Source organism: Anabrus simplex, chromosome 10 (genome assembly GCF_040414725.1).
Source record: "Anabrus simplex isolate iqAnaSimp1 chromosome 10, ASM4041472v1, whole genome shotgun sequence".
Classification (NCBI taxonomy): domain Eukaryota; kingdom Metazoa; phylum Arthropoda; class Insecta; order Orthoptera; family Tettigoniidae; genus Anabrus; species Anabrus simplex.
Window position 1 is genome coordinate 74734815 of NC_090274.1, and position 25548 is coordinate 74760362.

Below are 25548 nucleotides of genomic sequence, written 5' to 3' on the forward strand. Positions count from 1 at the left end.
TCCCTTCTTCCAATCTCATCCAATACTTCATCACCCTCTTGGCTATAGTAGTGTCTATCGATTCTTTACATACTAATCTAGCCCCCACATTTGCAGTACAGTTTGGGACTCCCATAATAATCTTACTAAATTTCGCCACCACCTGGTTTAGTTCTTTTCTATTTTCCTCTAATCCCCATATTTCTACCCCATATAACATTTTTCCTTTGACCATTGATTGGAACACCAATCTCTGTATTTTGTACTTTATATCCGGAAATTTATTTTCTAATATCCCCACTACTGCCAGTGCTCCCCTCCCTTTATATCTGGCTCTTCTAATCTGATTTTCCCACGTGCCGTTACTACTAATTATAACTCCTAAATACTCCATTTGTTTTTCTGGTCTGATTTCTTGCTGCTCGACTGTCCAGAATTTCTTTTCTTTTTTGGCTTTCCTCTTCCTACATATCATTATCTGCGTCTTCCGTACATTTATCTTGAGTGCCCATCTTCTAGTATATTTCACTACCTCATTTAGTCCTTCCTGCAACCCCTTTGCTGTTAATGCCAAGATCAATAAATCGTCTGCAAATAGCAGCCCCGGTATCTCCCTCTTACCAATCCAAGGGCATTGCCATCTCTCGCCTCCATGTCTATCCAATATATTATTTATAAACAGTAGAAATAATATGGGTGATAGCTTACAACCCTGCCTCACACCCCTTTTCGATTCCATACACTTACTCAACCCACCCCCTTTTAGTTTAATCATCACCAATACTTTCTCATATATTCCTTCTATTGCCATCCTCATTTTTACCGATAACCCAACCTCTCTTAATCTAGTAAATAACGCCTCTCTATTCACTGCATCGAAGGCTTTCTCTAAATCTACTGCTGCTACATATAATCTCTTCCCTGCTATTTTCACATACTTCGTAATTAAAGTATCCAAAATCCATATATTATCCACAGTATTTTTCTCTTTACGAAATCCATTTTGATAGTCCGAAATCCTTCCATATTTCTCTGCCCAATTTATAATCCTATTAGCTAAAATTCCTGTATATACTTTCGACAGCGAGTCCAGGAGTGTTATTCCTCTATAGTTGTTTGGATCACTTCGACTTCCTTTGTTCTTATATATAGGACAAAGTACTCCTTTTCTCCACTCGCTAGGGAATTTATTCGTTTCCCATATCTTGTTAAAAAATTTCACCATCACTTTCAACATTACTTCATTTGCTCCTACTTCCTTCCATATCCTGTTAGTAATACCATTTGCCCCACCCGCTGTTTTGGTTTTTACTTTACTTAACACCCTAACTATTTCCTGACTTGTTATCTCCTCATCTAGTAACTGTACTCCTGTTTGTACTTCCTTTACAATATACGTCTTTTCCATACCCCCCTGGCCTTCTCCCCTCCCACCCAAAAGCTCAGCAAAATATCCTATCCACTCATTTTCTGTTATCATTGTTCCTCTCCCTGTCGATCTAGTTCTCTTTATCTTATTTATAGTTTCCCAAACCCTATCAAATCTTTTCTCTTTGCAATACCTGTTTACTCTCTCAGCTTCCGCCTCTTTCCAGCACTTTTTTTTCTCATTTAGTAACTTCTTGTAATCTCTTCTTACTTTACAATAATCCTCTCTTTTCCCTTGTTCCCCTCCTTTCTTGAAGTCCGCTAGAGCTGTCATTACAACCATTCGTTTCCTCTTACACTCTTCATCAAACCACCCCGCGCCTATGTTTCTGTCTATCTCTTCCCTTATTCTCACTTTCTTACCCACCTTCCATACTGGGCGTTCTATTAGTTTTAAAACTTCATCCACATCTCCTCCTTCCAACATCCTTTCACTTTCAACCCTTATACTTTCTTCACTCTCTTTTAACTCTGTTCTCAATCTCTCGATCGTGGTATCATTCCAAATGTACTTCCATCCCTCCTTATACCTATCTCTTTTTCCTACTCTTCTCTTCACTCCATCATACTCCCCCCTTAATTTTATCTTGATGGGCATATGTTCTGTTATCACACATTCTGTCACCTCAAAACTTATTATCTTCTTTAGAGCTATTTCCGTGCTAACTCCTATATCTACTACACTCCCGCCCTTCGATGAGATGAATGTCAGCTCACCATTACTATCTCCCTGCATCCATCCATTTAAAATATATAATTTTTCTATAGCACATAACTCTAATAATCTTACCCCATAGCTATTTATATCTTTGTCTTTACTATTTCTTCTGTACTCACTCACTTCCTTATCCTCTCTCCCATAATCGGGTACCCTATTACTCACTCTTGCATTCCAATCCCCTAACAATATCATTCCATCTTCCACAAATAATCGTTTCATTTTGTTTATTTCTTCAATCAGTTCTTCAAAAAATGTTTTATTAGCATAAGTTGAGTCTTTAGGATGGTTGTATAATAGAGCCAGGCAAATTGCCTCCTTCGCTTCATTTCCCATTTTAATTCTCAGCCATACCACCCCTTCTACCTCATTCTGTATTCTCTCTACTCTCTCTACTAACTCATTTTTTATTAAAACTGTTATCCCACCCGGATTTCTTCCCATTCTCTCCCTTTTTTCTTTTATCACGTTGACTACTCTATACCCATCCCATTCAATTTCTATCCCTTTTCCTAACCACGTCTCTACTAGGGCAATAATCTCATACTCCTTTACTGTTTTCTCCAATTCTTTATTCCCTATTTTTCCCATCAACCCCTCAATATTCCACAACCCTATCGCCATCTCTAGTTATTTATTCCCTCCCACTCTTTGCCCCTGTGCTTCTCCATTTCCACCTCTACTCCTTGTCACTCTTCCCTGTGAGTCCTCTCCAGATCTTTCCTCGTTCTCTTTTCTCCCGTCATCCTTCCCTTTCTCCATACCTAGGCCTTTTTTCTTTCCCCAGAGATCTTTCAAACTTAATGATCTTTCCTTATTTAGCGCCTGTCTTTTTTCCATTTTATTTTCAGTGTTCCTTTTACTCGGAGAGGATGCATTCTTACCCTGCCTACTGTTACCTTCATTCACAATTTTCACTGTACTCCTCACCAGTTGTGGCACATTACTTGCTTCCTCCATCTCTGTGTTGTGATGACTCTTCAAGGACTCTCCATTTCCGCCCACCTGGTTGCTGGCACTGCTGTTCAGCACATCCCTACTTCCCGCACCTGATGTGATGTGGACTTCGCTCACTTCCGTAATATCACTCCTTTCTACGTCACTGACCTTCCTTGCTACTTCCACTGTTGCCAAGGACACGTTCTGCTGCTGTTGATGTTCTTCATCAAGCTTTTTCAGCCTTCCCGCCCCCCACACTCGATTCCACCTTCCGTTTCCAACCACCAGCTGCTGCCCTCTAATATATGCCTTAAGACCTTGTTTTCTTGCCTCTCTTAAATGTTTATTCAGAATTCTGTTCTTCTCTATGGCTTCCCTGTCCATCTCCCGTTTTATCCACACTTTCTCTCCTTTCAGATTACTCGAATTTCTTATTACAATGTCCGCCATCAGTGTCGATAGTAATTTCACTCTAATTGGTCTCTTACCTTTCACTCTCCCCACACGCTGTACATCGTCAATATCAACTTCACTGAAGTTGATATTCATCCTGTTCTGGATAACTTCTACCACTTTGTACACTAGTTCGACTTTAGACTCTCTTTCTTCTTCTTGGACACCGTATATGAAGATATTTTTTCTTACGTTGTCTTGTAAACTCTTCTCGACTGCTCTCTTCGTTTCTCTCAGGTCCCACTCCAGGCTTCTTACCTTCTGCTTCAATAGGTCTAACTCATCTTTATTACACCCTTCCTCTTCCACGAACTTCTTTACATCTTCTTTGACGCTCACTTTTAGGTCCATAAATTCCCTGGATAACTCTCGGAACATTTCTTTTATTTGCTCCGTCTGACAAGCCTCTCTTATCATCTCTCTAATCGCCTCGTACTCTTCCCATCCAATGGAACCTACTGGACCTGGGCCGGGATTAATCTCTACTCCTCCTATTATCAGCAACACCATCACCACCGCCGCCACCAGTAACGTAGCCACCATCTTCCTTTTTTCACCCTTTAACTCCATTCTTGTTTCCATTCTGCTTCCCTTTTTACAGTTCCATCTGCCGATCGCTATCCTATATTGTGTCAACGTGATACCCATTGCTCCGCGCTCCACTCAGCACATCCGCTCAGCTCACTGTCTCACAGACGACTGGCATAATAATAATAATAATCCTGTTATTATAACGTTAGTTATGAGCGATATTTCTGTTGAAGTTATGATTTTTGTAGATGCCGCCTTGTTGATTTTTAATGTTTATTTTGCTACAAGCGCATTCAGCTTGCTTCATGTTGTGTAATCATCATTCAGATGACCGTTTCCGGTAGCTCTTATACCGCATATTTTTGCGACGACTTGGTGGACACGTGAATATTTATTTCAATGTGTAATTGCGGTTACACATTTTTCAATAGCTGTGTTTTTGAGAGGCAATCTCGTCATTTTAGTAAACAGTTAGTGACAGGAAGCCATTGATAAGTCAGCTCTGATATTTTGTAATATGTGAAGCAGAGAATGATCTAAAGATCGAGCTAAGTGAATAATATCCCTGATGATCTGCGTTGATAATGGCAATGTGATATTTGGACCATGTCATGAACAGTGTCGTAAGAAATAGAGATGTGAACGACAGTTCTTTCGCCCGCCGGATATGAGCGAGGCCGTATTATGAGTTACTACGTCGAGAGTAATGATGAGTAAATAGAATTGAGAGATGAATAATTTAACCAAGAGTGTTAAATATGTAACGACATGGATTATGATTGTAGGCAGAAGCCTGTATTGTTTCAAATAGTTTCCAGGGAAAGTAGATGCTCGGCATATATGCGAGTTAAAGCACGAGGTAATATGTGAGCAGAGCAACGAATCAATGCGTATTTTGACAGTCATGTAGAATCATGGATGACAAGTAATACCAGTAATTATTGTCCATAAAGGCTGAATAGTGTCATGGCCAGACATTTTTGTCTGAGGTTAGAAGATTGCCATCAAATTCACAATATTTTGTTACTTGTAGCTGGGTAAAAATTTCTTTAGACTCCGATATGTGCGCATTTTATTTTATTTTTTTAATTTTCAGCAGGCAGCGATGTTCGGGATCTAGATTTTTGCTGATATCCTTTTTTGTGTATATTTTATCACCGTTTATTTGTAGGATCTGATCATACGTGAATTATTTGTATTTGATTGATGTAAATAAGTAAGTGTAGTTAGGTTAGTTTTGATTTCAGTTTCTTTTTGTTGGAGCAGTGTTTCTCCATCAACAGGTTCATTTATGTAAATAAGATTTCATGTGTTAGGATAAGAGATCATCGATTAGTTCATAGTCAAAACTATAGTAGTGGTATGCTCATACCAGACATTCAGTAATTACCAAGCCTTAGAAATCCACTACGTTTCAATTAGGAAAATGAAGCGATCTTTAATAAACCAGTTGTATCATAAGTGCCGCAAATGAATGAGGTAAATGAGATGGGATCTGCCTCCATCTAGTGGTGGTACCACAAATAACGAGTTCGTAATGAAAATGCAGTCAGCGGCAAATTAAGTAGAACTTTTAATGTAAAAGGATCGCTTTCATTTGAGATGTAAACATGAGGCACTTGGCCTAATTAATTTTATATTTTAAGAGGTCCATGCTATCACAGTCATGCAAGTGAAGTTTAAATAATTAAATGAGTGATTGTAACACTCAGGTTCATGTTTCAATATTTCTTGTTTCAACCACGAGTAGTTTAAAATGTGGCAAAGATTATGTAGTAGATGAAGTACAATGTTCATGATTGTTTCTTTAAATTCTTTTTCTTATTTCTTATACATGGTTAGTGCAGTCCATGATTATTTAGAGTTAGGTGTTTCCCAACTGAGTCACATGTGTTAAATATTTGATAAACACCTCTGAGTCAGTGTTAATTTGATGACTTAAACAATTAATTATTCAACTACGCAAGTTTATTTTGATAGACATTTTTTTCAATGTATTACAATTCAGTATTTCAAATGAGGTGGTATTTTCTGACCAGAGTTTTTTTTAAAATTTATTCACGTCATCGTCTTGGAGACAGTGTCGATGTATTCTGGAATAATTTAAATGTGATCGACCTTCAGTCAATTTATGGCAGATAATTGAGTTATTGTAATGTAGATCATTTAATTTTTTAGTTTAATTTCAATTTCATTTCACTTTGTTTATTTTTCTCCAGTTTATTTTCAATTTTGGCACTTTGCACTTTGTTCAATAAACCAGTTTATTTATTTAAATTTTAATTCAGTCTTTGGGTACCGTCATTTATAGTTCAGTTTACCCTATCTTTTCATTTCCTCACTCCCCGATCGACGTGTGGCCTATCAACCCGTGGGATATTTTCGGACGCACCACGACTGAGGAAGAAGAGTCTACATGCAGTGGTGAGTATCACTTAAATGTCATTATTTACAGGAGCAGCCGGCGCACAGAGGAAGAAAGAAGATCACCGCATTTGGTGCCTTTGCAAGGGCACAATATTATCAAAGTTAACATTTTTGCCTTGTTATTCTTAGAACACTTTCTAGAATGAACTGGTTTACCATTGAATTATTCAAATGCTTAAGATTTAAATGTGTAATTAATTGTTTCATGTCAGATAGAATATTTCAATGTTGGTGTGGGGCTGGAATTTCGACAGAGCGGATCAAAATTCTTGTCATGTCCTTGAATTCATGGCTATTATTTGCTATTCTTATTGTAAATTACCGAAGCGAAGGACGACTACGCACACACTGGCCTAAGAGTTAGTGACTCTATGTCGTGCAAACTAGCTTTAAAGGTTATGAAACACTAAGATGACGGAAATCGTTCCCGCAGGAGGCTACTGTATTTCCGCACCTTTAACACCATCAGGGTGATAAAGGATTCAATATATCAACTTGAAACCAGAAGGCAAGCCCTCCACAATCTGAGCTACTCCAACTGCCATTTTTCCTGACAAGAGCTACAAGGCAAAGAAAGATGAAGAGAAACCCACTTCTTATTCAGCATTCAGACATGATGTGCCTTGAGATTAGACAGGAAAATACTCAGATATCTCCTGAACATCACATAAAAGTAGAGTTATGTAACGAGTCAAACTCACACCACTGCTAAGGGTTTAATTGAAATCACCATAAAGTTACCTGGATTGTTACTTACGCATGAAGTATTTGAAGTTTCCTCAAAGCAGATTGGTTCCTCTTTGATCTTTACTTCTATGTCCATTTTAAATAGTGTGCAAAGGTATAGAAGGTTTTGGGATGTAGATTACTTCCACAGATCTTGCACTGAAACATGAGCAACAAACACTATTATTGCTGTTTTGTAGTCAAGTCTGTAGTTTTAGGTGTGCTCATAGCCACACGACCTCCAGTTTTACCTGGAAACTGAACCTCAAGGATAAACATTTTCAATGAAAGAACATCCTTCACCCACAAAATGGGATTAATTTGCATAAACCTTGTGAAAAGCCTATGACTATGCAACTTACATATCGCCCTCTACATTGGAAGTCTAATGACTGGCATGATGTACCTACCTTTTTTTTTACAGATTTGTTTACATCACACAAACACAGAGAGGACTTATGGCATTATGGTTAGGCGTGGGAAGGAAGTGACTGTGGCCTTGAGTAAGGTAGAGTCCCAGCATTTCATTGGTGTTAAAATGGGAACACACAGAAAACTGCCTCTAGGGCTACGACTTCCTTCCCACTCCTAGCTCTTTCCTATCCCACAAGTCCTATCTGTGTCAGTGCAAAGTAAAGCCAACTGTAAGAAAAAAAGAAAGTCTACAACCAAACCTTCGAAACTATTCATTTCCTGCTCAACTTGTAGGACAAATGATCCACTTTTTGCCACTCTGAGGACACAAACCCCGCGCCCTGTCCCTCTGCTAGCTCTATTGGCCATGTACATTTTGTACTGCTCAATATAAACCTCACTCTGTTTACACTAGAGTCCAGCAGTGATTCAGATACAATATAAAATTTGAAAGTCACTATGTTCTGATATAGTACATTCAGTTTTGTTTTTAACCCGATATGTCCCAGTGTTGCCATTCACTTTTCATGAAACCATTGTCAGAATTGTACATTATAGGGACCTGTATTGTTAATTCTGAATGGTTTTTTGTCAGTGGTTTGTGTGCAGTAACATCGCAAAGTGAGAGTGAGAAAAAGAAATGTCAAATCAAGAGGACCACGATTTCATGAAGAGGTATATTTATATTCCTGCAAGGAATTATTCCTTTCTGGTTATTGCTATTTTCTTTCAAAAGTTGTAGCATTACGTTAGTATAAATGAAAAATATGGTGGCTCCTATAAAGTGAAGATATATAAGGATTTATGATGCTGTTGCCATATGGCAACGCTGGGACATAATGGGTATTTCAATTTTTTATCCGTTCCTAGCATTGCCATAGCAGTCTGTATCCTACTGTTTGCGCACAATACCTGACTGCTTGTAAAGTATAGCACTTTTAATGCGGTTTTGCGGTTTTCTATATTTTCGGACCAATAACACTAAAAGAAGCTCTTGACTACTTGAAAGAAATACTGTCCGATGATGAAGAACCTGAAGCGTTGTTTATCGAGCCTCCTGACATTGAAAGTGGTGTTTTGAGTGGTGAAGATGATCAGATGTAAGGCTAAAGAATGAAATTGTTTCAAAATCAATGCACAGAAATCGCTTTCAACAGATACTGCAGTTTCTTCATTTTGAAGACAGCCGTAAATCAGGAAATGACAATGACAAAGTGTGGAAACTTTGACCTATCACAGACAATTTGACGTTCAATATGCTTAAACATTTTCACCCTGAACAGCACCTTTTCTACGATGAGAGCATGATAGTATACTGCGGTCGTCACAGTTACAAACAATTTATAAAAGGTAAACCATTACGCTTTGGGTACAAAGTTTGGTCGTTATGTACTCCAGCAGGTTATCTGATAAATTTTGAAATTTATCACGGTAGAAATCCCAGAGCAAATCAAGTTTATGAGGAGAGATTTGGGAAGTCTACAGCTCCACTGTTGAGTATGATTGATGATGTTCACTTTGATGTAGAGCGGCTACCATTCTCATTTTATTTTGACAATTTATTTACCGGCCTTCCGTTGCTAGCCTATTTGAAATCTCGAGGTTATTCGGGCACAGGTACTATTCGCGACAACAGAATTTCCAAAAACTGTCCACTTCAGAACCAACAGACCCTAAAGAAGAAGGCTTGAGGATATTGCACTTCACTGAAAATGGAAGTAACTGACATACATGATACTAAACGGGTCGATAATTCAGTTGTGAGTGCTGCATCTACCACATTCGGAATGAATCCCACTTCTAGAGTGCAATGCTATCCAAGGAACAAAGAAAGAAAATAGGTGTTGACAGGCCAAATGTAATTGGCAAATATAATAAGCACATGGGTGGTGCTGATCACATGGACCAGAATGTGTCTCTGTATTGCATTGGGAACCGAGGCAAGAAGTGGTGGAGTAATATCTTCACTTGGTTGAGCGACGTATGTGTGCACAACGCGTGGCAGTTGCATAGAGTAGCTCATCCGAGTACGCCACAACTAGAATTTAGGCGTCAAATTGCAGTTTACTATTGCAACCACTTTGGTGAAGGCCGTAGAGGCCCAGGACCTACTCGCAAACGGAAATCTGACAGATCTCCTCTAGAATACCTACGCTACGATGGACTAAACCACTGGCCGATTCCCATTGACAAGAAGAGGAGATGCGCCGCTGACAACTGCTCCACAATCAGTCGCACTGCTTGCAAGATACGTGATGTAGGGCTTTGCATCAAATGCTTCGTGAAATACCACATCAAAGAATGAAAGGAGTAGTAGAAACTATAGTATGGCCGCAGACATAGTAAACTATCCCTTTAGAAAAAGAACAGAATTGTGACCTCAATAGCATGTTACCATTACATCGATAGAATAAGTCAAACAGTGATCTATTCATTATTGGAAGGCCCAAAAGCCTTAACAAATTAACTGGTAATGCCTTAAATTAATTGATTTACAGTTCAAGTTACTACAAAAATAAACACAACATTGTACAAAACATTTCTTCTTGTCTTTCTTTTCTTTACTCAATATTTCCCAGTATGACCCAGCGTTGCCATATGGCAACACCCTCCTGCGAGAGTATCTTACATCTGAAAATCATTTTATTGTTATTTTCATACCCATTTAGGACCACTGAGACCAATTATGACAGAGTTACACATTAATTAACAAATTATAATTCTGGGACATACTGGGTTAATACACAAACCTTCAGATAATAATTGGTGAGCCCAGTCTTATTCACAACACTTACAAATTATGTAAATCATCTGGATGTTAATGACGATTGTGGGTAAGCCCTGTGTATTTTAATGAGGCAATTTCTTACACAGATATAGCCATAGGTCTTCTCTCGATGCACAGTACTCACCTCGGTTACCAGCCCCTTTAAGAGCTACCATATAATATATTGAATTCAGTAGGAGTTTAGCCAGGTTCCTTATTGATCAACCAAATTATTTGATAGAGGATAGCCAGGTACTCATTGGCAACTTTATCCAAAAAGTTGCAACCTATACTGATTATGCTACAATATATACTGTATGGCCAATACAACAAACAGTTCCGAACTGGCTATGAACTCCTTTGTTACAACAAACAGTTCTAAACTGGTTATGAACTCCTTCGTTACAACAGTTCTGAACTGGCTATAAACTATTTTGTTACAACAAACAGTTCTGAACTGGCTGTAAACTGCTTCGTTACAACAAACAGTTCTGAACTGACTATGAACTCCTTCAAAATTATCTTAATGAGCATACATGAATCAAAATGCTTCCAGAACTGATTGTTAATAATTGTTCGTTGGAATTAATAAATGGCATTTGTGAACTGTATCAACGCCATCTACGAATTGTTAAAAAACGTTGAACAATGGATGATGGAAGACCTCACTATTCCAGTGAGAAGTACTGCATTTAGTCACACCATTTACTGTCGAATCAAATGTGCATGTATACAACATTCAGTTCCTGGTACAGAATGCGCACTGCTGGCATTGGCTCCAAAATGGTTCTGAATGTAGTTAGAACAGCATGAATTCAGAACTCACAGTTCAGAAGCAGTTCTGAATTTCTGTTGGAAGAGCATGCACACTGGCACCAAAATGTATTGGCACAGACACCTTTTGCATATAATACAACTGTATAAATAGTGGGAACATTGTATGTATACCATTTACCATTACTCAATAAAGGAATTAATTTTTATATTAACCTTTTTTCTAAACACAAGATAAACACATGTACTGTAATCTATTAAATTAGCGTTTTCTCCTGCTCAAAAAAGTATTGCCACACTGCACGTTGTTTGTTATTGAGTTATACAGACAGCGCAGCACATACCAGATTTGTGCAGTCAGAGTTGACAAACAGTTCAGTCACTTGTCTGACACCAGTGTATGGGTCATTCACTTGTCACGATGAGTCCGAAGACGAAGGAGCATTCCATGTCATTCCGCACAAAGGTGGTTTTCCTGCATTTGCAGGGTAAAAGTTACCTTGAAATTGGTACCGGTAAAGAACTTTCTGTTACTTATCCAAAAGTGTGGGCAATCATCAAGAAGTTTCAAGAGACTGGTATAACAGACAATAAACGCAGATCTGGATGTCCGGAACAAGGCCAGAATTCGCCGGCAAAGCTATGATGACATACTTACGGGACCTCCTGGGTAGGAGGTGTTTCTATCTCTTCACCTTCTTTCAACTCCCGCCTGTACTTCACTGGCTTCCATTTAACCAAATTTATACGTACTCATTCCACTTACATATTATATACTAATTTTACTTACCTGTTATAAATTCCTGGCGATTGACCGTCGCGAACCAGCGATCTTCAACTCCGTAGTCCACCAGCTTAACCCCTCAGCTAACATGTTAGTTGATAGTTTCACGTGTAAACGATGTATATATAGATACATATAGTACATTACCAGTAACGGAGATGGCATCGCATAGTAATTAATATTTACCCCAAAAGATGACTGTTACCAACTTAACTTCTACGAGTAACAAAAAAAAAAACCTAACTCATATCATGAGTTTCATTACCGGCAGTGTGATTATTGTTTGAAGAGGGAGTACAACTAGACAAAAACAAACCAGTCATGTGTCCAGCTCTGTAATAGTCATGATTATTGTTTTAAGACAAAGTACAACTAGCCAAAAGAATTAAAACTCCTGTTCAGTGCTGTATCCATACTAGTAATTATTATTTTAAGAGGGAATACATCTACGTAAACACACAAAGTCCATTTTCCCATTTTCTGTCCACTCCTCTGTCAACTTATGGTGAGTACCCATAAATTCATATCCTGTCTCAGTGATTGCAATATACTCGTATGTATAGTGTTGCTGTCCCATTCGTGATGTAATGACCAAAAGTGTACTTCCAACAACAGTCGCTCAATTAGCAATGCTGTCGCACCTAACCAAACCTAACCTGTCACTACCAGTGGTTTTCTGTGGATCACAACCTAACCTATCACGATCAGTGGTTTTAGGTGGATCACCCCGTTCAATTAGCAATGCTGTCGCACCTAACCAAACCTAACCTAACGTGTCACTACCAGTGGTTTTTGGTGGATCACAACCTAACCTGCCACTATCAGTAGTTTTTGGTGTATCAAAACCTAACCTGTCACTATCAGTGCTTTTTGGTGGATCACAACCTAACCTGTCACTATCAGGTTTTCGGTCGATCACACCACTCAATTAGCAATGCTGTCACACCTAACCAAACCTAACCTAACGTGTCACTACCAGTGGTTTTCGGTGGATCACAACCTAACCTGTCACCATCAGTGGTTTTCTGTGGATCACAACCTAACCTGTCACTATCAGTGGTTCTAGGTCGATCACAACCTAACCTTCACTATCAGTGGTTTTCGGTGGATCACTCCACTCAATGAGCAATGCTGTCGCACCTAACAAAACCTAATCTAACGTGTCACTACCAGTGGTTTCCGGTGGATCACAACATAACGTGTCACTATCAGTAGTTTTTGGTGGATCACAAACTAAACTGTCACAATCAGTGGTTTTAGGTGGATCACAACCTAACCTTCACTATGAGTGGTTTTCAGTGGATCACCCCCCTCAATTAGCAATGCTGTCGCACCTAACAAAACCTAACCTAACGTGTCACTACCAGAGATTTTTGGTGGATCACAACCTAACCTGTCACTATCAGTGGTTTTTGGTGAAACACACTTGCTTTCGTAAGGGATGCTAGAGGCCTGTTGGCCGCTTCGCGGTCCTAACCTGGGGGCTTATGCTCCCAGACCCTCTTTGCTTGTCCCTAGACCAATGGTTTTGCCACTAGCCGGACCTAACCAAACCAGGCCACTGCTTTTCGTACTTGCCGGACGCACTTAATACTCGTAAAGTTTTCGCGACATCAAGTGAGCCCCATCATACAGTACCGTTAATATCTATTTCACGAACCAACTAGTCAAGTTGGAACCCAATCTAGTGCCTGTAAATTGTGTTACGCAGTCTCAAACAGCTAAAAATAACAGACATTTAATTCATACCTTCAAGCGGCCGCTACACGTTCCTTCCTTCTTTTCCTTCTTTCTTGATACTTATGGACTTTTTACACGTCCCTTCCAGTTATCCGCCATGTTTGAAAACACCAACTCGCCAAACACGTCATATATGACGTCATATAGACGCTCAAGCAGCGGCCGCGGAGCCCGTGCTCGCCAATGCACTCTTCCAAGAATTCTTACATGTAGGGAGCGTCGAAGCATAGTTTGCCTTGCACTAGAAGAGTCCTTCAAAATGCAGGGTCGATTGTATAGGACATCCAGTCAACGTCCAACAAACAGGTCAGTTCTTCAGCTATTAAGAATGTTTTGAATGCAACTAATATTCATGAGTGATCTCCCAGAAAGGAACCATTTATTTTGGAAGTTAACCGAAGAAAATACAGTTCGCCAAAGATTATGTGAATAAATCGATTGAATTTTGGAATTCTGTGATATTTTCTGATGAATGCAAGTTTAACTTGTTTGGACCTGATGGAAATGTTAAAGTGTGATGAAAACCAAATACAAAACTCCAATCACAACATGCCCTACCAACATTGTGCCAGGTTCCTCACTTTCATCTATCCTATCCGACCTCCCTTGGTCAGCTCTTGTTCTTTTCATACCCCGACGGTATTACGTATGGAGGCCTAGGGAGTCTTTCATTTTCATGCCCTTCGTGGCCCTTGTCTTCCTTTGGCCGATACATTCATTTTTCGAAGTGTCGGATCCCTTCCATTTTTCCCTCTGATTAGTGTTATATAGAGGATGGTTGCCTAGTTGTACTTCCTCTTAAAACAATAATCACCACCACCACCACCTGCCCTACCAACAGAAAAACATGGGGGAGGAAGCATAATGGCTTGGGGATGCATGGGAACTTCTGGTCCTGGTGACTTGGCAATTATTGAAGATGTCATGGATCATCGTAAATATACCGATGTGTTGCGAGGCCACTTATGTAGCAGTGAGAGAAACTGGGTCTTGATAGCATCGTTTACTTTCAACAAGACGACGACCCGAAACATACGGCTCTGCAAACGCAGGAGTGGTTACTATATAATGCACCAAGAACAGCTTTCACTCCACACAGAACCCTGATCTTAACCCAAAAGAGCATCTTTGGAATCTCTTGGAGACATAAGTTTGAAAATGTCATTCTGCAGGGAAGCCCGAGTTCCAGACGGTGTTGTTGGAGGAATGGTCAAAGATCTCAGCAGATATAACTCGCAACATGGTTCCCTCCACGCCAAGACATCTACAAACTGTCATCAGTGCCAATGGTAGGCACACTATCTACTAGACATGAGTTACGTGAATTACAGAGACTTTAATTTCATTTGTGTACAGGTGTGCCAATACTTTTTTGATGTGAAGAGCAACTGATTTTGTTTTGTAAACTATTATTTCTGTTGTGAGAAACCAATTATACTCGAAGAACCTTACATTTACTACTGTACATTTCAATAAATATATCAGTGTCTTGGCATCACCTTTATACATGCGGATTTTATATATAATGGTAGGTGTGCCGGTATTATACTTTTTGGTTCCAGTGTAACTACTGCGGATGAGTAGGCTATTCGGAATCAATTCAGTACCATGTTGGAACAAATTGCCATGTATTATCACTAAGCTGAGATATATTTAATGTAGACAGCCTACAGTCGGCTGAAAAACAGAATTATCTGCCGCTGATCTTTTATGTTTAATTACGTACTAAACAATAAAGTTTACCTTATTTCTTATCACGTAAAGTACGATATTAAGTTCCTTACGGCGATGTTCAAGACTGAGACTCCTTTGGACGCAATACAATTTCTTGAGGTAGGAAATCTTAAGAGAAACAGTACAATCCACAGAATAAACCTGCACAAGCAGTCGCAATATGTCCGAGATGCACGGTACAGAACGAATTAATTCGAACATTACAAAATGACAAGCCAACCACTTCGAAAGAAAACCGGAAATAGAGAATATGCTACTCACAAATGTATAACCAGTGCGTCGTTCCTCGACCGTATACGTACACACCCGGTATAATTAATTTATCTGCAGCTAACTACTGCGCATGGATAGACCACACTCAGACCACAAGATAAAAAATACATGGCGTGCGTACCTACCGAGAGACGGGAGACGAATGGGAATCAGAAGCGTACGCCACCAATTACCGTTATGCTCATAGGCTATCTAGCATACAAGCTGGCCGTTACCCTTCCTTATTGTTTTCAAACTTGTGTTAGCAGTTTCGATATGTAGATTGCCAATCAATTAATCAATCAATCACTACTGATTTGCAATTAGGGCACTCGTCCAGGTGGCAGATTCCCTATCTGTTGTTTTCCTAGCCTTTTCTTAAATGATCGCAAAGAAATTGGAAATTTATTGAACATCTCCTTTGTTAATAATTTATTCCAATCCCTGACGCCGCTTGCTAAAACAAATATTTGTCCCAAATTGTCCTCTTGAATTCCAATTTTATCTTTCCTACTTTTAAAGACACCAGTCAATGTTATTCGTCTACTAATGTCATTCCACGCCATCTCTCCATTGACACCTCGGGACATACCGCATAATCGAGCACCTCATCTCCTTTCTCCCAAGTTTTCCCAGCCCAAACTTTGCAACATTGTATATTATGATTTTGCCAATGTTGCCTTCATGGTCCATACTGTCCCCTTTTCCGGGGTCGCTCAGTCGGCGGAGAGAGAGTCCCAACGGGTGAAACGTTCCCAGTGCCGCCTTTACTATTTAGGGACAGATCTTATGAAATTTTTATATTTGCAAGGCTACAGGTGACTGGATAGGTGACACAGCGTAACGAAAATCAGGCAAAATAACAATAACATTTATTAAATAAACAACAGTCTGGACATGCGAATATATATTTTAAAAAGTATTCACTTATATACAACTTCAACTATATAATACTGTTTCTGATCTGTTAATGAAAACTTACATACACATGCTGCTTATGGGTTCCATTCGTTACAATCCATCATCACAAACTTCTTGTCTAAAACCATGCTTCTGGTCTGAACTGGTGATTCATGAACTGTAACATTGAACAGACCACAATGTTAGCGGAAAATGGCGTTAGAACCAATATTGTCACATTTGATCATTTAATCATACTATATTTCTCTTAAGGGATAAATCTCTTTACCAAAACTCTCAACTTCCTTTCCAAACTCTTGGCCAATTCCTATAAATTAATTCCCAAATTTTTCACAAACTCTTTAGAAAATTCATCAATTAATTCTCTGGAAGTTCCTTTAAGAATACGCTTTGAAAATTCCTGGAAAAATTCTTTTACAAATTCTTAACAGGATTCTTGGGAAAATTGTTTACAAATTGCTGACAAAATTTGTTTGGGAAATTCTTTGGGAAGTTTACCTCCTTCTCATATTACGTTCGACTGTATTCCTGTATTTAAATTTTAAGCAATCATCTACTTTCTAAATTACTATAGCAGGATAGTAGAGTATCACAAAAATAAACGCGCAACAAACTGAATCAAAAATCCACATGAGAAGAATCAATGAAAAATCACAAAAGAAAATATTATTTACGCCTTGAAATATATTGATATACCGTCACGCAATTTCACAATCTACCCCAATCATTATCAGCAAAATTTATCACAGCATCAAGATCATCATTATTATTATTATTATTATTATTATTATTATTATTATTATTATTATTATTATTATTATTATTAATATTATTATTATTTCCGTGATTATTATTCCTAAGTGCATCATGAACTGACAAGTGACCAAAACTACCACCCTCCCTTCTAAGGTCAGAATTATTTTACAAGTCATTCTCTACCAATCCTACGGTTAAATCATTGCTTTAACACAGACTGATAAATTATTATTATTATTATTATTATTATTATTATTATTATTATTATTATTATTATTATTATTATTATTATTATTATTATTATTATTATTATTTTTACAAGTGAAATATATAATGTGAGTGGAATGCATTTTTTTAAGTCTTTGTTTGTAAAATACAATATGATGTTTTATTTCTATTGACCTAACCTGTACTGTATAATGTTGTAACATTGGCATTTGTAAATAGGCTAGTAGAATTCTGTCTATAGTTCCTGGAAAGATCCAGAAAGTTACATAACTTTTGTACAGGGTATGTTACTTTGATGGTATGTGTTCTAGAAAGTGTGTTCTGTCTATTCTGGAAATATACGACTTTCGCGATCATGCGTATTCTAGAATGTTCGTCAAAGTTCGCGATCGAAAGTAAGGTTGCTATTGGTGAGTCTAGGTGGCGATAGGGAACACGTGCACGCTGATTGTCTGCCTCCATGGCCAGTAATTCCTATATGTAGTGAGCGAGGCAGTGTTCGAATTAATTCTGTATCCTAAAATCTGTCGGTCTTGGGCCCGGTTGTATAAAACGTTTGATCTGAGTTCAAAGAGGAAAAATGGCTGCCAGTCAAGTTGAACTTCGATTTTCCGTTGTATAAACGCTAACCTAAGATCATCTCGTCTTGATCTAAGTTCAGATTTGACTGCCGAATATTCGTCGGTTAATCTCCTTGAACTTAGATCATTATCATTCATATTAAACATTGAACTAGACCTGAAGACTTGAGAAGTGTTTCCCTGTATCGTATATGCGTAAGAATACCGTACCTTAATAATATCGAGGTGCGTTATAAATATATTGAATGCTAGTAGTTAAATAATATTGCTAAAGATCGCTCGATTTTTTCAGAAGTGAGGTTATGTGAATATCATATAAACAATAGCCTACATCTATACCAACATGTTGTTACTTAGTTTTCTATTATGTTTCAAGTTTACAAAACAAAGCATATATATTTTCTTTAGCAGGGATGTCAGATTATTCCGACTTTTCGTCTGATGAAGAAGAGTTGATTTTACAACGAGCTCCTCGCGTCTTTCGGCACAGACGGAATCCGATTATTGAATTGTGTGAAATGTTCAAAATAAGATTTCGTTTATCGAAAAATGTTGTGGAACGATTGGAACTAAAGTTAAGGGACACACTACAAAAACCTAGTCAAATAAATTATCCCCTGTCACCCATGTGTATGTTCCTAACAACTCTTAGGTTTTATGCTACAGTAAGTTTTCAAATGGTTGTTGGAGAGCTCTTTAACATTGACAAGTCAACGGCTTTCTCTTTCAACTTTGATGTCACCATATAGGTTCTTTTATTTTCTATTACATGTTTGTACCTTGATAGTACAATATCCACCAGATCGCCCTTTTCTTTCTGTGTGAAGTTCCTTCCATGTTTACTTCGCGAGATTACAATATTATCTTCTTCTCCTTCTTCGACAGTCACGGCAATTTCGTATTTCATTTGTTGACAGTCACGGCCAGGTCAATCCCACTATTTAAGTATTATTCAACGGGCCGAGCTATTTCGCATTTCATTTGTTTTGCGGCGTTGCCATGTCCAATATTTTGAACTCCGATTACATTTGAACTACACATGTGTAAACCGAGTTCAGTTTTATACAACGCGATGAAGTCGTAATCTCAGTTCATTTTCAGAACTAAGTTCTTAATTGATCTCCAGTCAGATGTCTTTATACAACCGGGCCTTGGTCTATCTGTCTGCTAGCAGCCTATCTGGTTGACGTCCCCCGGCTTCCGGGATGGCACTCTCCTCGGGTAAGCACTCTTGAATTCCGTTCCTGCTAAAATTTTTTGTAATGTTCCGATTTGCTCTTCATACAGGAGTCTGCCCTAACCTCGCCTAGATTCACCAAATTAGCTACTTATGACGCTTTAGTTTTTCAGCTAGGCTTACATGTTCGTTTCCGAGGCATTCCTATTTCTTGTTTCACTAACGTATGTAAAATGTGGTTTAATATTATTTCCCCTGGGGGTTTGCCTCTGGTAGTTCTGCATCACTTTAGGTACGCTAGATTTTGGAGAAACTCTTCAACTTCACTGTATATTGCATTGTACAACTGTATTGGTAAATAGATGTATAGTTGACTTGAAATTTGAATTTACACTGCTACGAATAACCTATGTATATCACTGAACTTATAGCTCATAACTTGGAATGTATTTGTAAAATTATCTTGTAAATAATATTTTTAAAAACTAAGGATCACGGTGATTTATTTCGGAATCCGCTATCTAAGCCATGTCCATGCCTTTGGTAGGTTCCCAGCCTTTTCATCTTCCCGGTTTGTTCACTAGTTAGCCCTTCTGATATTTCGTACATGTTTTGTTGGAGATCCGAGTAATGCCAGCTACTGTTTTTCCGAGTGTGTAGTGATTTCTTATATTGTGTAGTTTGCTCTTACCTTCCCCTTTTAACTCTGTTTGTGCCTTGTTTTGTGTTACCACTGTAGCAGAGGTAACAATTATTATTATTATTATTATTATTATTATTATTATTATTATTATTATTATTATTATTATTATTATTATTATTATTATTATTAGCCTTCATTTCCCCGTAATCCATTTTGAAGAACTTAATTACGCTCATACTCTCACAAAATTTACAAACAAATGGGGATTAATCAGTGAAAGAACACAGCAGCATCCCAAGAAAATCATTAAAATGAGATTAATGAATCAATAAACCAATGTCTACTCTACCATCACCACTATCGAAATTCTACTACTCTAACAAAATTTAATGTTTCTTTAAATAAGAATACAACCCAACTAGCAACCTACAGAAAGAAAGGAAATTATTACAAAGGTAATTATTTTCCGATGTATGTCCGGCGTCTTGAATACAGGAGTTGATGTAGGTTCCTCCTCCGGATTATGGCGAATTATAGATGAACAAGTTCATCGTGCTGGCTCACACACGTCGGCCTACCACCTCATTATTCTTGTGCAGCCAGATAATGTATAATCACTCCAACGATGTTTTGGAAGTCCCCAGGATTTCTGTCTTGGTCAGTACATGATGACAGCTGGCTCTCGTAGATTTTGCTGAAACTAAAAATTAATTTTAGAACTGGATCCTCACTCGTATTTCAATATTTTGGCTTACAATACTTAACTGGCGCAATGATGTAGAATGTGGTTCATCGCCTATTAAAGCATCAAGTCTCGACCCTATTATCAGTTTAAAGCACTTCACTGAGTCGTCATAATTTCGAACACTCCACTACAATACTTTTGAAACGATGTTCTTCGGCCAGGTTCACTCTCGAAGCCTCCAGTTCAACGATTAATTTGCCACTTGGTGCCTACAAAAACATTCCATAAGTTACTGCAATAAAAATTCGGCGTAACATCTAGTTGTGACTGTCCGTGGTTCGTAATATTTCACCCAGTCAAATGTACTGCGATGAGATATCGTACTTGGCTGACCCGTCTATAAGAAAGTTAATACTAGCACACTCGAACACTATAATGCCGTGCAGTACTGTCACATAGTCAGTCAAATTCTCCAGTACCATTAGCAGTGACTATCGTTTCTCTCCGTCGCTCAGCCTCACGCACTAAAGACATCCTGTTACTCTTCCTTCCAGAAGATTTCCGTCTGTAGAGCGGCACCATTCGTTTTCATTGGTCGACAGCTATTCTGCGACGTGATTTGTTGTTCCATATTTGGTGTAGAACTTTCCGGACTTCTTCCCCCCTTTCGTCATCTGGCGCTCGCTGTATGACGTAATTCGAGTGACGTATCGATGCCCTTGACCACCTAACACAGTTTTAGCTTGCCGGCAAGGGAACGGCCTGGTAACCAGCTGATGCTTGTTCGTGCGTATACCCGTGTTACAATACGAGAATTGAACCAACCTCTCTAAATCCAATAAGAAACCACTTGGACGGGTACAATACTTACAAACATGATATAGGCTTTTGGGCTCATGCCTTATTTTCTTGACACGGCATAACCCAAAAAGCCTAAATCATGTCGATATAATAATTGACGGTCTTTGAAGGACGTATTTCTTTGAAGAATATTATATTCCTTCCATCTGATAACAGGCTTACAAACCATAGGTAGCGGTGTCACACAGTTGCGTATCGGAAGCCTGGGTGTTATATTTATGTCACACTTCTCAATTCATGTCCATTGCCATGCCCAGTAATATGATGGCATCATCAATATCTCCATCCTTCACCTGATGAATGCAGTAGTAGGGCAATGTTTGTTCTAAATTACTGCGGCCTATGACGTCCTGACCACGTGTCGTCGCTAACCTCACTGCTGCCATCTTGATAGGTCCTAACCCCACTGCTACCGTCCTAAACACATGGGCGCGAAAAACGAACCAATAACAGCTGTTAACGAGACAGCTGCCGTCTTGACAGGTCCTAACTAGGTGCACTTGTTTGGTGCGGATTTTGAACAAGCGCCCATCGCGACATCCCCATTCCCCGACACTATCATACAGGGGGCCTAACCTCAGAGGATTAAAGTTTTAAGGCTAGCTCCCCTTCTAGACATACACCCTTCCTGACACCATATTGGGGGCCTAAGAGGTCAGCTCATGGCATTATGTCTCCATCCGACAGTAATGAAAAAGTTTGAACATGTATAACCATGGCGATGTGATCTTATGCTTAAGGTTTTACGTTCCCCCATCCGATATAATGTCTCCGACGGGACAGCACGTGCGATTCTAAGACTATTCTGCTTTTAACATGCAGCAATGACCTCGACATGGTTATGCATGTTTAGACTTGTTCGTTATCAAGGTCACTCTCTAGTAAACTCAAGCCTTTATAGCTAGTATGAGTGTGATTTTTTCTTAAGTCTCTGAGATACTGTGATAGAGAGGAGAGCGCTTTATTCCATCGTGACGAGAACATTAATAGTCGATGTACAAGGCTTCAAAGTAAACGGCAACAAGAGGTGGCTGTGTAGGATTGAACTGTGTTGTGGGCGCCAAAACTCGTCAGTTCATAATTTAGCCCACATTTTCTCTTCCTGTTTGGAAAGAGATGAAGACAAAAAACAGGCTCAATGGATTGAAAAAATTTAGGTGTGCAGTGGGAAAAAAAGGAATACGTTATCGCTTTCTATCTTTGATGATGAACGCTTATTTGTCAAGAGAAGATCTTATTTTTTAAAGGGTTGTGAAAAGAAGGAATGGTTTCGTGAGTATTTACCATCAACGTGTGAAATCATCGACATGCATGAATCAGGACGTCCATCATTTAAAACTGTTTACAAGGAGCATAGTGGAGAAACAATTAAACAGTCTTTACGACATGCGTGCACGCTCTTTGTTTGGTTGTGTTGCAGTGCATGTCGGGACGTGAATAACGTATGTAAATTGCAGTGTCGAAATGACGTCAGTGTGAAAGAAACATTTGTAGAGTAAAGACATTATGTCATTTCTATCCCATACTAAGTGTAACGCAGTTGAAAAGGCAATCGTAAAGTTTTATGCATGCAAAAGGAATTTCAAACTATCCACTTCATTGCCGTATCGATAATGTAATCCAATCAATATAAGATAATATTTCCACCTAATCGATACCATTCTTTTGTTTTGCCTTTGGCAATTTATAAAATCACTAAGAATAACAGGACATGTTTCGATCGCTTTGCGATCATCATCAGCTGTCTACACAAAAGCTTAGATAAAACAACATAAAGCAATGACCTAGTCAAATCTTTGTTGACTTTAAAATCTAATGTTAGTAAAGGATGAATGGGTTGGAGGGGGGAGAGGTAGTGTGCGACGGGGGGTGGTGGGCGACGGTTGTTAAGGACTTAAACTTTAAAATGAATTAAGATACTGTCTATGAGCTAAAATATCTTTGGTATCACTTTACGTCCCGAAGGCTTAATAAAATCACTTGTTTAAAAATCTAAAAAAAAAATGGTGTTGTGAATCTGAAGAAATGTTTTTTGCTGAAATATATTTCTTCTTTACTTGACTTAGTTTTCATCTTCGTCACTTTGTACTGTACTAACAAGGCTGATCCTCTTGTTTAACCTTTTCTAAGTGGAAAGGGTGGATTCGCTGTTGGATGAATTAAGAATTATATTCATAAACATGTCAGGCTGGATAGCTTGTTGTACGATCTGCAACCGGCAAAAATAAATATGCGTCTAATGGTTGAAATCGACTGGGGAAATGTTGTCTAAGGAAACTATTTAGAATAATGGAAATTGATTGAGACATTTTGAACTTACCCCTGTCCAATTCACTTCCTTTACTTCCGGTAATTACGGGTGTGGGTCTGATTCTACTGTCCGCGACCTTGTATATCAGCGGTGTGATGTGGTTCGTATCCTAGCTTGATTATTGATTCTCCCCACATTAATACACCTTTACCATATTCTTAGAAAACAATTAAAAGCCAACAGGCCCAACTACCTTACATAATTATAACATGGTTTATAATACCTTAGCGAACACGGAAGCGTTTTAAAGGAAACTACCCACCCGCACCCCCAAATCAGAACGATAATATCAAGAAGTAACATTAAGGTAGGCCAAATTTGAATAAGTTGTAGAGCCCATGTCAAAATAAATTAATATTGACCTTGAGAACCAACCAGAAGTTTAAACAATAATATTAAATGAAATAAACCCTTTTCCGTGACACAGTTCATCACACCTACGGCATAAAATCATCACCCAACAACCATAATCTAGACATCACATTGCATAATCACAACACCGACTCACACCGCGACAATGCGCGCTGATCAGAACCGTTATGATGACAACCAAAGAAGGAAGCATTCCACAACAATGCTATAAAATGGAACATAGCTTCACAAACATTAGCCAACAATCAAAACGAGAGATTATTAATAATAATAATAAGTAGTACAAATGAAAACTCGAATAAGTCAAAGGAAAATTGGATAAAATTAAACCCAACGCACACTTCAGTATTCACTCGGATGTAGAATTTACAAACGTTACAGTCATTATTTAAATAATCAGACGGCTTATTGAAATATACAGGTTACACAGTTTCTAAAACTTTTCAGTTTCTTTTCTTTTCATGGGGAAGAATTTAAATTAATAACCTCAGATACAGCAATTTAACTTATCACTGGTCCCGTCCTGTTAAAAGGACAGATCATCGAAAGCCGCATGCTAACAGTTACAACAGCGGTTCTAGTTACCAAGAAGTAACTCTTTCCAATTATATTCGTCCGAATATAAGACAATTGATTGGGCATGTAAAAATTTCAATGAGTTACACAATTTCAATCACAAAAATGTTCACTTCATTTAACCTTACAGTATCGGAAGGCGAATGGTATCTTCAAGCGAAAAACAGAGGTTATATTATACGCCGAGCCGACATGTTGGATTCGTTCCCCAGCAAGCTTGAACAAGCGACGCACTACAATCTCGCCGAGTTTATACATTATTCAAAGTGATGAGGCTGTTTCATGAGGTAAAGCTACAACTGTGACAGCAATATTTCCAGCGTATCCGGCATGCCCGATGGAAAACTGAAGGGGTCACATAGTACCTAACCTTTAAAAAACTTTAGACACACAGGTTAACTTTTACCACCCACCGTTAAAGTTAATGTAACGCCGAACAGAAAGCACACGCCAGGGTGGTTTGAAATCACTCACAGCCTCTTTACATGCCAAAGCACCAGGAGCCCGCACTACGGACACCTTGCCGGTCGGAGAACCACATCACAACTCGTTTCATGCAGCAGGCGCAAGAGCGCGCTTCACAAACAGTTGAATGTCGAGCGGCGAAGCTCACCTATACTCAGTTCCCAGATAATAATGTACTACTACCATCCAATAACGAAGTGATTGGCCGCCGTTTATTACAATTTAGTCCAATCACGTCTTTTAAAAGCATAACAATTAACTAATTACGGCCAATTGCTGTGTTGTATTATATAGCCCAAGTTTAAA

General features: G+C 38.6%; 1 protein-coding gene across 3 annotated transcripts in view; it reads right to left on the reverse strand.

Annotated features, from left to right (window-relative positions):
• The window catches only part of LOC136882044 (zinc finger protein 771), a 128331-nt gene extending 112538 nt beyond the window's left edge, over positions 1-15793 (reverse strand). For 2 of the 3 annotated variants that reach the window (XM_067154547.2, XM_067154545.2), the window contains exons 1-2: positions 15424-15544; positions 7233-7360 (exon numbers count right to left, since the gene is read on the reverse strand). In XM_067154547.2, coding sequence (XP_067010648.2) covers positions 7233-7298 — 66 coding nt within the window. In that variant the 5' untranslated portion in view covers positions 7299-7360; positions 15424-15544. Of the gene's footprint in view, positions 1-7232; positions 7361-15423; positions 15545-15675 lie in introns of those variants that run through there. The other variant, XM_067154546.2, reaches the window with a different exon arrangement.
• Positions 15794-25548: the final 9755 nt, after the last annotated feature.